The sequence below is a fragment of the Gastrolobium bilobum genome, unplaced genomic scaffold (assembly GCF_033153095.1).
Source record: "Gastrolobium bilobum isolate Gb01-03AN ecotype WA unplaced genomic scaffold, APGP_CSIRO_Gbil_v1 utg6450, whole genome shotgun sequence".
Taxonomy (NCBI): domain Eukaryota; kingdom Viridiplantae; phylum Streptophyta; class Magnoliopsida; order Fabales; family Fabaceae; genus Gastrolobium; species Gastrolobium bilobum.
Genome location: NW_026899175.1, coordinates 22,209 through 36,390, shown reverse-complemented (window position 1 = coordinate 36,390; position 14,182 = coordinate 22,209). Strand labels below are relative to the sequence as shown.

At 32.6% G+C, this 14,182-nt stretch overlaps 1 protein-coding gene across 1 annotated transcript; it reads right to left on the bottom strand.

Annotated features, from left to right (window-relative positions):
• Positions 1-3,438: 3,438 nt before the first annotated feature.
• On the bottom strand, positions 3,439-4,128 carry LOC133287979 (B3 domain-containing protein At2g31420-like). The gene has a single exon (XM_061485680.1). It carries the CDS (start codon positions 4,126-4,128, stop codon positions 3,439-3,441), a length of 690 nt encoding a protein of 229 aa, XP_061341664.1.
• Positions 4,129-14,182: the final 10,054 nt, after the last annotated feature.

The following is a 14,182-nucleotide window of genomic DNA, read 5'->3' as shown; positions in this document are numbered from 1 at the left end:
GTAGTAATTCCATTAGATAGGGGCTGTAAGGAGCTTGTCTCCATCTTAATTTGCTTGTAATTCCAGTTCCATTAATTGAGGTTTCATCACAGATCATAACTGGTCCTCATGCTTATAATGCAAACTAACTTCAAACACATATTAAAATTTCCTTACAATGTATAGAAAGTAAATTGAAGAAGAGTCCCTACCTCCAGATTTACATATTGCGGACTAAGTAAAAGAATAATGTTTCTTGTAGCTGCCAAACATGATGCGAAAAACATTACAGATATTCATACCTAACTAGATTCAAGGCTTCTTGATTAAGACATCCCAAAACATCATGTAAACTACAGATTATGTTGATAATCAACGTAAAGAAATCTTAAATGTAATCCAAGGTTCTTCATCAAATAGGATATTATTACAGAAATGAAGTTCAGAACAATATGACTATATCTATGGAGTTTCTACTCCATTTTCATGGAAAGGCTTAAATGCAGGAAACTCACTTCAACTATAGGTTAATTCCAGAAAACCTCAATGTAGTTTAAAACTTGTTAGAGAAGTACATAACAGAAGAAATACAGAAACTGCATTTAGATGCTCATAATTTCTTTATTTAAAATTCATAACAAACACCCGGATACATTTTTGGACTCTGTTTATTCAATGTGAACTCTGAAGTAAACATTTAAAGCACTTTAAATTTTTAGTGGCCGGGTAAGGTTGATATTATATAATGCAAAACAAAACTAAAAATCAATTGAAAAAAAAAAACTAAAAAATGAAATTAAAAAAAAAAAAAAATAGAGAAGAAGAAATCCCCTATGATTTCCCAAGCTATATAGGCTAGTGAGAGAAGAAAATATAGGCATAAATTACTAATACTCATGCCAATCTACATTTAATTTACTTCAATAACAACAAATGAATACTACTAATCCCAAATCAGAAGACAACAAAGCTCAATTCCTATAACTTCATATCCTAGTTTCATTCCTTCATAACACTGAAATTTTGATAAGCACTAATTCTGTTATGTCAAAAGTGCAAATCTGGGGCGGCAAAATAGAATTCACCAAATTGGTTCAGTTATGTTAAAGATGCACTATGTTGAAGAAAGCTAAAGATAGTGTAACCATGTGCGGCTATAATCAAAGTGATTCCATATACACAGGCAAATGGGAGAACGCATTCAAATAGACAGTAATGGAGAACGCATTCAGATAAACAATGTGAAAAATATCATTGTTAATTTATATATGAAATCCTCTTATATGACCTCATGTCACATGAAAGTACCCATTCCTAATTGAAGAAGACATCTACGACATCTTCATATACTCTTACAATGACTGGTTTAGATTATGAAACGCATCCTACTTTAGCTTAGCTTGTAATATAGTGGTATCAACAATACTAATTCTGAAATTAATGAGGATGCTGAGGTAATTAAAATGACAAAATACATAACGTGCCATATAGGGATTAAGTTAGATGCATCAAAGTGGGGCTAGTCTTTAGTCCCGATGGCCTGAGTCTAATTCACTTGCTAAAGGGGCTGCTAATACTACAACTCAACCTACCTTATTTTACAAGATTAAATTGGCTTCATAAAGTGATTCACCTTTGTTAAACAACAGAAACATCTCATCACCAGAGTCTATTCTAAGAGGAATTACAAGGGATCAAAGCCCTCTCAATTGTCTGGCATAAACTGTGTAGAAGAAGAGAATTGGGGAAAGACAGATAACTGCCTAGTTGTTGAGAATATAAATTGTTGCAGTAGTTATTGTAGGAATGTAACTGCTATCCTGCAACTGTTATAAAAATTATTGTAGGAATGTAAGTTATTGTAGGAATGTATCTGCTGTAATGTAGCTGATGTAGAAGTTATTGTAGGTACTAGGAGACTAAATAATAAAGGCTGGAAAAACACGTAAGAGAAGGCAGAATTTAAGTCAGAAAGTTAGGAGAATAAGGAGAGAACATGCCTCTCCAATGCATGCTTCTACAATTCTGTGTATTGTCATTAAATATATATATAAAAAAAAAAAAAAAGATGTTTCAGATTTTTTATGATTTCAGTGGAGTAGTTCTAATTTAATTTCAGTTACTGTTCTACTTTTATTGATTGTGTATTGAGTTTGCTATCAACCTTCTTTCCGCAAAACAAGAAAATAAAGAAATTTGATTGATGTATTTTGATGTTATAAAGTATCTGGTAAGGAATTTAGAAACTAAATCATCCCCAATGGTGATACACCCGTGAGGTTGTGCTTGTATGCATCGTGAGGTTGTGCTTGTAACCATTTTTTGGCTTTATAGATAACCAAGTCACCAGTTTCAGTATGAAATAGTTGAGCAGATAGATGATTTGCTCACCATATATCTGCAATTTTTATTTTTTTTTTAAAAAGAACAAGTCTTTGTGTAAAAAGGACTAAAATAAGAAGATTAAGTTGTTTTGTAGGGATGTTTAGTTTGCTCATGCCAGAAATACAACAGCAAACATCATGAACCACTCCATATAAACTTCAAAGAATTTAACAAAATAGAATTTAATGCATACTTCATTTATTAAGGATGATTTATCATTGTTTATCGTAATTAACAGCACTACTGTAGCAACACAGCAGAATTAAAAAAAAAAAAAAAAAAACTTAATGAAGCCAAATGGTGAATTGCGATTGATGCTTAGAAGGAAAATGAAATTTAAAATAAAAAATGTTCGTTTGCCATCGTCAATTACAAGGACAGAAAAAAGAAAAAGAAAAACACAAAAAAAGAAAAGAAAGTACAGAAAAAGAAAAAAAGAATCATCAAATATATTTATACACAAGGCACTTGATGAATATCGATACGAGGATTCATCAAATATATTTTCAATTTGAGAACCAATTAAACACTAAGAAGAATATGATATATGCAACGGTAAAACGAAAAATAAATATTTGTTAATATTAAGGGGCAAATGAAATGGAGGGAGAGAGGGAGAGTGAGATACCACTTAATCGGAGACGAGAGATTCGATTTCGTGAAGGGTTTCGGTTTGCGCCATTGGAACAGAACAATGACAAATTGGGATTGGGGGGTTAGGGATTTCTTTTTACAGTAGTTTCCCACCACCGGTTCGTTTTCCCGCCAATGTTCGTTTGCCATCGTCAATTGCAGAGTTGCAAGTTAAAGGAACAGTATCGATTAGGGATTTAGAATTGAAAAGAAAGCCATCGTATGTTATTATATTTGTGAAACAGTATCGATTACATTACAAGGACAGAAAAACAAAAAAAACAAAAAAAAAACAAAAAACAACAAAGAAAAGAAAGAAAAAGAAAAAGAAAACACAAAAAAGGCAGAACACACGACAAACATAATAGGAAACAAGAGGTTCCCAAAACGAAACGAAACGAAACGAAAGAAAGTTTAAAAGAAACATCATAAGAAAGTTTCTCAAAGCTTGACAAAAGCAAAACATAACTGCTGGTCGTTGAGTCTAAAAGACCACAGTTGCACAGTGTCGTTGACCCTGAGATTGTTACTGCGCACAAGATCCATCCATCCGTTGGTGATGTTGTAAACCACAGCTTTCTCCATTTTCCATTTCTTCAAATGCATGTTGTAAAATTTAAGACTGGGATCCATTACAAACACTGGCAATCCAGCAAGCCTTTGATTCTGTCCTTGTTGTTGACGTTCTGCCATGATTGACTCCTCTCTTTCCCTTACAAAATTCTTTGCTTCCTTTTCCATTTTCTGAACTGGGATTGAGAAACGCCCATGATTTGGTGACAGATCAGTCTTGAAGAGTGATTTCTGAATCACCAACTTCACTTCAGAACCTCCCATTTCTTGAATCTTCTCTTTAATCGCCCATGGCAATTCAGCATTGTCAACAATTTCACCTTTGCTTTTCTTTGACGATGAACCTTTTTCCATGGACAGACGACCAACCATTTCTTGAAACTTTTCTTTAAATTCCAATGGCAATTCTGGCTTCTCAACAATTTCACCTTTGTGTTTCTTTGATGGTGAACCTTCTTCCATGGACTTGATCGAGAGAACAGAGCAGTCTCCTCCCAATTGCAGCACTTGTTTTTCCTTAGCAAGAAAGTCACCTAAAACAAATGAGCGACAACACATTCAATCTTTCTCCATCCACTGATACTTATACCATTAATTCAATCTCCAAGAAAAATTTGAATGAAAAAAATAAAAATAAAAATAAAGAGACATAAATTGGCAGCAGAAAACAGTCCCATAAAGAAAAACATACATTTTCTGTTATTGCTGAAACCAAAAACAAAGAAGAACCGAAAGCACCAAGAATCAGAAAATATAACAAGAAAAAAAAAGAACACTTTCAGAAGCAAAACGAAACAAACCAGACCGACAACATCGTAATAGCCGACGAAATTAAGAACAAGAAGAAAACATGGGGAACATAGAATTGACATAGAGGAATAAGAAGAGAGAAAGAGAGAGAAATTTACCGAAAGAGTGAGAGTGTTGACTGAAGCAGTGTTGGTGTTGGTGTTGACGACGAGTAATGGGAACGGGAGTTCTCTTCTTCTTTCATCCCCACAGTAAAGGGATCACAGGGCATCGACTATGCAACTCCAAGATCAGAGTTGAAAGTTCAACGAGGATTTCAGCAACTTCATCCTCCTTCGATCTTGTTAACGTTGTTGGCAATTCAGCCTTGTCAACAATTTCACCTTTGCTTTTCTTTGATGATGAACCTTCTTGCATGGACTTGATCACACGAAAGTCACATGATGATGATGATGAACCTTTGTGTTTCTTTGATGATGAACCTTCTTTGAGAACAGAACAATCTCTCAATATTTCCACAGCAAGATCACACGGTTCCCTCATCTTTTTCTTATCTAGATTTGAATTTCTTTTTTCCATTGCTAACGGCTACTTTCTTTTCTTTTCTTCTCTTCTCTTCTCTTTTGATTCTATGTGGTAACTAACAGTGGTATTGCTCTTCTCTTTTGTATGCTTGGCTAATCAACACCGACCTATTTATACACTCCCGCGTTAGTTAGGGAATTACAGAGTATAACGGCTACTTTTTTTTTTTTTTCTTCTCTTTACATTCTTTCAGTATGACGGGGAGATGGCGCATATTTATACATCTTACCTAGATGTATGCTCTAAATTAAAATAAAAATAAGAACAATATAAAAAATAAAATATAAAACATACATGTATACTTATTTTACTAAGAGTAAAGTCTTTTTTGGGGTGGATACCAAAAAAAAAAAAAAAAGTTTTTTTGGGGTCCGTAACAAAAAATACAGTCCCCACTTCCGTTCCTTACAAAAAAAGAGACTAATATGGGTCTTCATTGAATTTCTGAGGGACCATATTTTCAAAAAACTAGAATTATAGAGGGACCAAAAGTTAACTTTTTTTTGCAAGAGACGAAAGTGGAGACCGTATTTTTTGTTAAGGACAAAAATAGGCTTTACTCATTTAATAATCATGAATTGTAGTTGAATAAGGACATTTTATTTATTATGGGTTCATTTTTTCTGCAGTGAATATAGATAAGTTATCTGTATTGAGTTCAAAATGACGTCGTTTTGGGACGAAAATTAAGATATTTTTGTAATTATAATTTATTACAAAGTTGTAACAGTTTTTATCATTATAAATTTTTATGAGTAAAGCCCATTTTGGGTCCCTAACAAAAAATGTGATGATTATTAGTATTTTGTTTTTCATAAAGTTACTTTTTCAAGATAATGTAATTTTCATTTTATTTGTGTTTGGAAGCAGCTTTGGAAAAAACCTAAAAAAATATTTATTTTTTGGAATTTATTTATTTGATAATACCTTTTAAATATTGATCCAAATATTAAATAGCTCCAACTTTTGATAAAACAAAAAGATAAAATATAAATTTGTGTTAATTATGAAAGAATTTAAATAATCTAAATTAAAAATATAATAAGAATTATATGAAAAGTAAATAAAGGACACACAAACAAACAAACAAATATATATATATATATATATATATATATATATATATGTGTGTGTGTGTGTGGTCAGGATCATTTTACACTAGTGTAAGTTACACTTTTTATCTTATCTGTTGATCCCACCAATATATATATATATATAACTGAATTGTGATTAGTTGATCATTTTTTATAATTTAATACTTTGTGGTTGTTAAGGATATTTTTTTTTTTTTTTTGATAACAGTTAAGGATATTTTTAACATTTTATGTAATAAGAACATTTTGACTTATAAGGAGCTAAATAATATGCGTTCTAATCATAATGTGTCTAAATGATAACTTTTAAATCACATAAAGTTTATTAAATAATATATAGTAAAATCAAAAGTAGTGAAAGTTAAGTTTTTCCTTCTTCAAACTTCAAAGAAAAAGAATGAATATAAATGTGATATTAATTACGCTCGCTTAAACTATTATCATGATGTATGCTCTAAATTAAAAATAAAATAAGAATAATATAAAAAATAAAATATAAAACATACATATATACTTATTTTACTAAGAGTAAAGTCTTTTTTGGGGTGGATACCAAAAAAAAAAAAGCCTTTTTAGGGTCCCTAACAAAAAATACAATCTCCACTTTCGTTCCTTACAAAAAAAAAGGGACTAATATGAGTCTTCATTGAATTTCTGAGGGATCATATTTTCAAAAAACTAGAATTATAGAGGGACCAAAAGTTAACTTTTTTTTTTGTAAGAGACGAAAGTGGGGACCGTATTTTTTGTTAAGGACAAAAATAGGCTTTACTCATTTACTAATCATGAATTGCAGTTGAATAAGGGCATTTTATTTATTATGGGTTCATTTTTTCTGCAGTGAATATAGATAAGTTATCTGTATTAAGCTCAAAATGACGTCGTTTTGGGACAAAAATTAAAAAAAAAATTAATTATAATTTATTCCAAAGCTGTAACATTTTTTATCATTATAAATTTTTATGAGCAAAGCCCATTTTGAGTCCCTAACAAAAAAATTTGCTGATTATTAGTATTTTTTTTCAAAACGTTACTTTTTCAAGATAATGTAATTTTCATTTTATTTGTGTTTGGAAGCAGCTTTTGAAAAAACCTAAAAAAATATTTATTTTTTGGAATTTTTTTATTTGATAATACCTTTTAAATATTGATCCAAATATTAAATAGCTCCAACTTTTGATAATAAAAAAAAAAGATAAAATATAAATTTGTGTTAATTATGAAAGAATTTAAAAAAAATAAATTAAATTTACCAAAAAAATAATAATAATCTAAATTTAAAATATAATAAGAATTATATGAAAAGTAAATAAAGGACATATGTCGAGCACATTTAGTCGATCAAGTTGAACTTTTAATCGACTAAATGGGCAAAATTCAGAAATCAAGAAACACGAATTTTAGTCGACTAAATATTCACCTTGATCGACTACATGTCGAGCACATTTAGTCGACTAAGGCCATTATTTAGTCGACTAAATATCGCAGAAAATCCTATATCCAGACCTCTCTCGGTCTCATTTGCAATATTTTCGAAATGAAAACCCCTATTTCTCTTGTTTGTCAGCTGTGATCCTTCCAATCACCCTTCCATTTCATCCCACCATCTCTAAAGCATAGTAATTGTGAAATCATTGTCATTTTCCTTATTTTCTGATTTGTTTCCCCCAAATCCGAACCCAAAACCCTAAAATCTGATTCCTACCCCCAAATTCGTGTGAAAGATGAGCTCAAGTCCAAACATGTATGTTACCATGATTTACTATGATGGAAAGCATTATGAAGGCCCCAACGGTGTTCAATTTGAAGGAAAAACGAAAATGTTGAAAATCAAACGGGGCACTACGTACAATGAGCTTAAGGGGAGGATTCACCAAAAATTGGGGCTACAAGGCAGCCAGTGCGTTCAACAGATGATCGCCAAGGTAGAGTCTACAGTTGGTAAGGATGCTATATTCTACATTGGTAATGATATATGAGACGATGAAGATGTGGAATGTGTCAGATGCAATTGTGGACCGAAAATTTCAAAACTTTATTGAGATATATGTTGAAATAGACTGTGGTCAATCTTCATCTGCACCTATGCATGAAAGAAGTCAAAGTCAAGAAGACAGAGTGGTCGGTTTATCTGCTCCTGCACCTGTCTTAAGTCAGATAACACTGAGGGAAATAGACGAGGATGAGGATGACCATGAGGAGGATATGGACAGTGAAGACGATGGTGAACCCGAGAGTGTTATTCTGCTGGGTGACACCTCAGATACGGACGTAGAGGAGAATTTTGACGCTGACACTAGTTCAGGAAACTTGAGTTCCCAGGTGATGCCACCACTCCGTGTTGACCCTGTTAGCAGTGGTAAGATAGTAAATTAAAGTTTTTAAATGATTTCCTCAAATATTTTTTGTATGGAACCGATTGTAGTATAATGTACAAGCGTATTATGACTTGGGGAACACAATTTCAGGTACAAAACAGTCAAGGGGCGGTTATAAACCATATATGTACATGTATTGCATAAATCTTGGTTTAGGGTACCCGAAACTTGTGTTCGTCATTTAACTCTCTTATGAGTGACTGTTCTGAATTGCATTGGACATTTTAGACCCTTTGGACTGTGATTAGACCCAAATTGAAAACAAGAATGGAAAAATACCATATTCCTTCATGCGGTAAACAATAAAAATGACATAAATAAGTAAACGGTTCACAACATGATGGGAGCATTAAATAGTTCAGCTCCTAAACATAAAAACACATAAACTACAAATGTCAAATAAGAAGACTGAAGTCAATTATATATCAACACACACTACAAACGTAAAGTAAAAAACATAAACCCTAAATCTAATCCTCCTCCTCCTCGAACGCCGTCTCCTCGTCATCCTGGTCGGACACATCAGCCCCCTGCCCTGCAACATCCTCAACCTGTTGTTGTCCTCGTCCAAGCTCTAGACGAGCAAGCCTATCTTCAACACCCTTGAACCGTCCCTATATATGTCTAAACCTTTCATTCCCTTTCTGGATGTGACTCTTCCTCTATTTTTTGTGTTTCAGCGCCATTTTTCCTATTTTCTTCAGCGTGGCGTTTATACCCTTCATGACATCACGCAATGAAAACCCACCCTCAGGCTCAGCTATCTCCTGCTGGTCACCCTCATCATCATCGTCAGCATCATCCTCCACCTCGGGCTCAACCATGTCTGCAAGTGGAGCAACATCAGGAACCTCAACATCAGCCGCGCCTGTGAACTGCCACACTCCTGTTTGTATGTTCTTTGTCATCTTGCACTGCTCCAGTAGACGCTTTCCAAACTTATGATTATACCCTGTGGTCTTCTTCAAGGTCACATTGCACATGGGAACACCAAAGTGCTCCAATATCCTCTGAACAAGACAAGCAAATGGAAGTGCACCCTTGTGTTTGGCCTTATACATCATCCAACAGATGTAGTGCCTCCAGTTCACCAAAGTACCATGTCGGATAGCCCACATGATGGGAATGTCATGTTCCAACACCCTGGAATGATTGAACGCTCACAGAAACAGAATGTGGGTGATGACATAGTGTAGTATACGAGACTCCATAGTAAGCAACCCCACCGTATAGGCAATGTGTTGCCCACAGACTCTTCTCTGCTCCTACACGGCATCACCTCGTGTATATCCTGGAAGTGTGGAGCCGCTATCTGCGTCATATTCCACAGTGTCCGCAGAATCAAAGTCATACCCCAGTAACTCCAACCATACCGGAGCCGTCATGATGATCTCCACCCCGCAGACCCTCAACCTCAGCTCACCCTGTACGTAGCTGAGGTTATGGTAAAAGGCCCGTACATGCAGCTCTGAATATGAAAACGACAGTTCAGCCAAAACCCTAAGATGTGCTCCCTCCAACCACCTCACAATGTTAAAACCTTCTGCTTCAAAAAATGTTGTATCAAGTGATTTGGCCCCACATATGGGTCGGTTAGCAAAGTCACGGACAAATGAATCATGAACCACGGGGTCATGCTCGAACAAGTATCCGAATGGGAGGTCGACAGGAGCGGGCTCTTCATCTTGTGGCCTTGACGAAGATGGACGGTCTTGTCGTACCTTCTTATGTCTCTCATTTCCCACGTTATCCGATCTTCTACGCCCAGCCATGGGAACAACGGTACCTACAATGCAAGTGGAAACAATATCAATGGACAATAACAATATCAAAAAATTTTAAAATTCAATATAAAAAACTAAACCCTAACCCTAAAATAAAACATAAAACAAACCCTAAACCCAATCAAAAACAGCAACCCAAACCCAAACCCTCAACCCTAACCCTAACCATAACATAAAAACATGAACCCTACCCCTAAACCCAACCTAAAACAGCAACCCTAACCCATCACAAGAAAAACAATCCTATACCCTAACATAAAAACAGGAACCCTAACCCTACACCCCAACCAAAACAGCAGCCTTTACCCTAACCCTAACCCTAACCCTAACCCTAACCCATCACAGGAAAACCAATCCTATACCCTAACATAAAAATAGGAACCCTAAACCTACACCCCAACCAAAACAGCAGCCCTTCCCCTAACCCTAACCCTAACCCTAACCCTAAGCTACCACATCAACACTAGTCAATTACCCTCACATCAAACTCAACACCCTACCCCTAACCTAAAGCCACAAAACCGCAAACAACCTTCTACCATAAACAAGAAATTTAAAAAATCAGAAACCAAAGCATGGAGAAAACAAAAAAACCTAAACCTAAAACCAAATGCAAGTCAGAAAACGTTACCTACAATGTCAATTTCGCAAGTTGTGAACCAATGATGCTTCAATCGGACCTTCAAGGGATGAGATTCAGACTTGGTTGAAGAGAGGGGTTCTTGGAGCGAAATTAGTAGACTAGGGTTTGAAAATAACCCCCATTGCGAAATGGGGGATTTTAAAAAACATGATCCGCGATATTTAGTCGACTAAATAATGGCCTTAGTTGACTAAATGTACTCGACATGTAGTCGATCAAGGTGAATATTTAGTCGACTAAAATTCGGTGGTGACTGTAAGAACCCGCACCGTTAAATAAGGAATTTAATTGATTAATTATGAGAAATTAAGAAATGATTCCATAATTGACCCTAATAATTATTATGAGGCTTAAATAAATATAGTAAGTGGTTAATAATGCTGAAAGTCGCTTTTCGGAAGAAAAGTGCAGATACCGGTTCTGCTAGTCGGTATAAATACGTACCGAAAAAGTATCCTGAAAAATTATGAAAAGTGAGTATATATTACTAGAATAATATATAGGACTTGTAAAACGAGTTTCAAGTTAAAATAATGAGAACTGGTGCCAAAACTGATACTGGCTAAGGACAAAAATAGAGACTAATATGGGTCTTCATTGAATTTCTGAGGGACCATATTTTCAAAAAACTAGAATTATAGAGGGACCAAAAGTTAACTTTTTTTTGCAAGAGACGAAAGTGGAGACCGTATTTTTTGTTAAGGACAAAAATAGGCTTTACTCATTTAATAATCATGAATTGTAGTTGAATAAGGACATTTTATTTATTATGGGTTCATTTTTTCTGCAGTGAATATAGATAAGTTATCTGTATTGAGTTCAAAATGACGTCGTTTTGGGACGAAAATTAAGATATTTTTGTAATTATAATTTATTACAAAGTTGTAACAGTTTTTATCATTATAAATTTTTATGAGTAAAGCCCATTTTGGGTCCCTAACAAAAAATGTGATGATTATTAGTATTTTGTTTTTCATAAAGTTACTTTTTCAAGATAATGTAATTTTCATTTTATTTGTGTTTGGAAGCAGCTTTGGAAAAAACCTAAAAAAATATTTATTTTTTGGAATTTATTTATTTGATAATACCTTTTAAATATTGATCCAAATATTAAATAGCTCCAACTTTTGATAAAACAAAAAGATAAAATATAAATTTGTGTTAATTATGAAAGAATTTAAATAATCTAAATTAAAAATATAATAAGAATTATATGAAAAGTAAATAAAGGACACACAAACAAACAAACAAACAAATATATATATATATATATGTGTGTGTGTGTGTGTGTGTGGTCAGGATCATTTTACACTAGTGTAAGTTACACTTTTTATCTTATCTGTTGATCCCACCAATATATATATATATATATATATATATATATATATATATATATATATATATATATATATATATACTGAATTGTGATTAGTTGATCATTTTTTATAATTTAATACTTTGTGGTTGTTAAGGATATTTTTAACATTTTATGTAATAAAGAACATTTTGACTTATAAGGAGTTAAATAATATGCGTTCTAATCATAATGTGTCTAAATGATAACTTTTAAATCACATAAAGTTTATCAAATAATATATAGTAAAATCGAAAGTAGTGAAAGTTAAGTTTTTCCTTCTTCAAACTTCAAAGAAAAAGAATGAATATAAATGTGATATTAATTACGCTCGCTTAAACTATTATCATGATGTATGCTCTAAATTAAAAATAAAATAAGAATAATATAAAAAATAAAATATAAAACATACATATATACTTATTTTACTAAGAGTAAAGTCTTTTTTGGGGTGGATACCAAAAAAAAAAAAAAAGCCTTTTTAGGGTCCCTAACAAAAAATACAATCTCCACTTTCGTTCCTTACAAAAAAAAGGGACTAATATGAGTCTTCATTGAATTTCTGAGGGATCATATTTTCAAAAAACTAGAATTATAGAGGGACCAAAAGTTAACTTTTTTTTTTTGTAAGAGACGAAAGTGGGGACCGTATTTTTTGTTAAGGACAAAAATAGGCTTTACTCATTTACTAATCATGAATTGCAGTTGAATAAGGGCATTTTATTTATTATGGGTTCATTTTTTCTGCAGTGAATATAGATAAGTTATCTGTATTAACCTCAAAATGACGTCGTTTTGGGTCAAAAATTAAATTTTTTTTGTAATTATAATTTATTCCAAAGTTGTAACAGTTTTTATCATTATAAATTTTTATGAGCAAAGCCCATTTTGAGTCCCTAACAAAAAAAATGTGCTGATTATTAGTATTTTTTTTCAAAACGTTACTTTTTCAAGATAATGTAATTTTCATTTTATTTGTGTTTGGAAGCAGCTTTTGAAAAAACCTAAAAAAATATTTATTTTTTGGAATTTTTTTATTTGATAATACCTTTTAAATATTGATCCAAATATTAAATAGCTCCAACTTTTGATAATAAAAAAAAAAAGATAAAATATAAATTTGTGTTAATTATGAAAGAATTTAAAAAATCTAAATTAAATTTACCAAAAAAATAATAATAATCTAAATTAAAAATATAATAAGAATTATATGAAAAGTAAATAAAGGACACACACAAACAAATATAATGGTCAGGATCATTTTACACTAGTGTAAGTTACACTTTTTATCTTATCCGTTGATCCCACAAATATATATATATATATAACTGAATTGTGATTAGTTGATCATTTTTATAATTTAATATTTTGCTTATTAAGAATATTTTTAATAGTTTATGTAATAAGAAAATTTTGACATATAAGGAGTTTAATAATATACATTCTAATCACAATGTGTCTAAATGATAAGTTTTAAATCACATAAAGTTAATTAAATAATATACAACAAAATCACAAGTAGTGAAAGTAGAGTTTTCCCTTCTTCAATTTACAAAGAAAAAGAATGAATACAATTAAGCAAAACACTTAACCATTTCGGCCACCTTCCTAAAAAAACCGAGAGAACGCCATCGTTTGGGGGGAGGGGGAGCTTAAAACCTAACTTTTGTCGTGGTGGATGAATGACTTTGATGATTGAGAGTAAAATCCTTAGAATTCTGTTGTAAGTAAAACCCTACAAGCCATTTCACTTTAGAAGTCTTGTTTGAAGAGAGATCACCACCTAAAGTTCTTAGGTTTTTCAAACTTTTGGAGTTTTTGAGGGTTGTTTGACTCATTTGAGCAAGGCAAATCATCACCACCTCACGCTAGGTTGATCTATGGTGAGTAATCTCAGCTTATTTCATGTTTTTATCAAAATTCATGAATATTAATTTTTGGTTAATAGTGTCTTGCGAAGATTAGATTTGTGGGAAGAGTTTTGATATTCCATGTTATAGGAATGAGCAAAGTGACTTGATGAT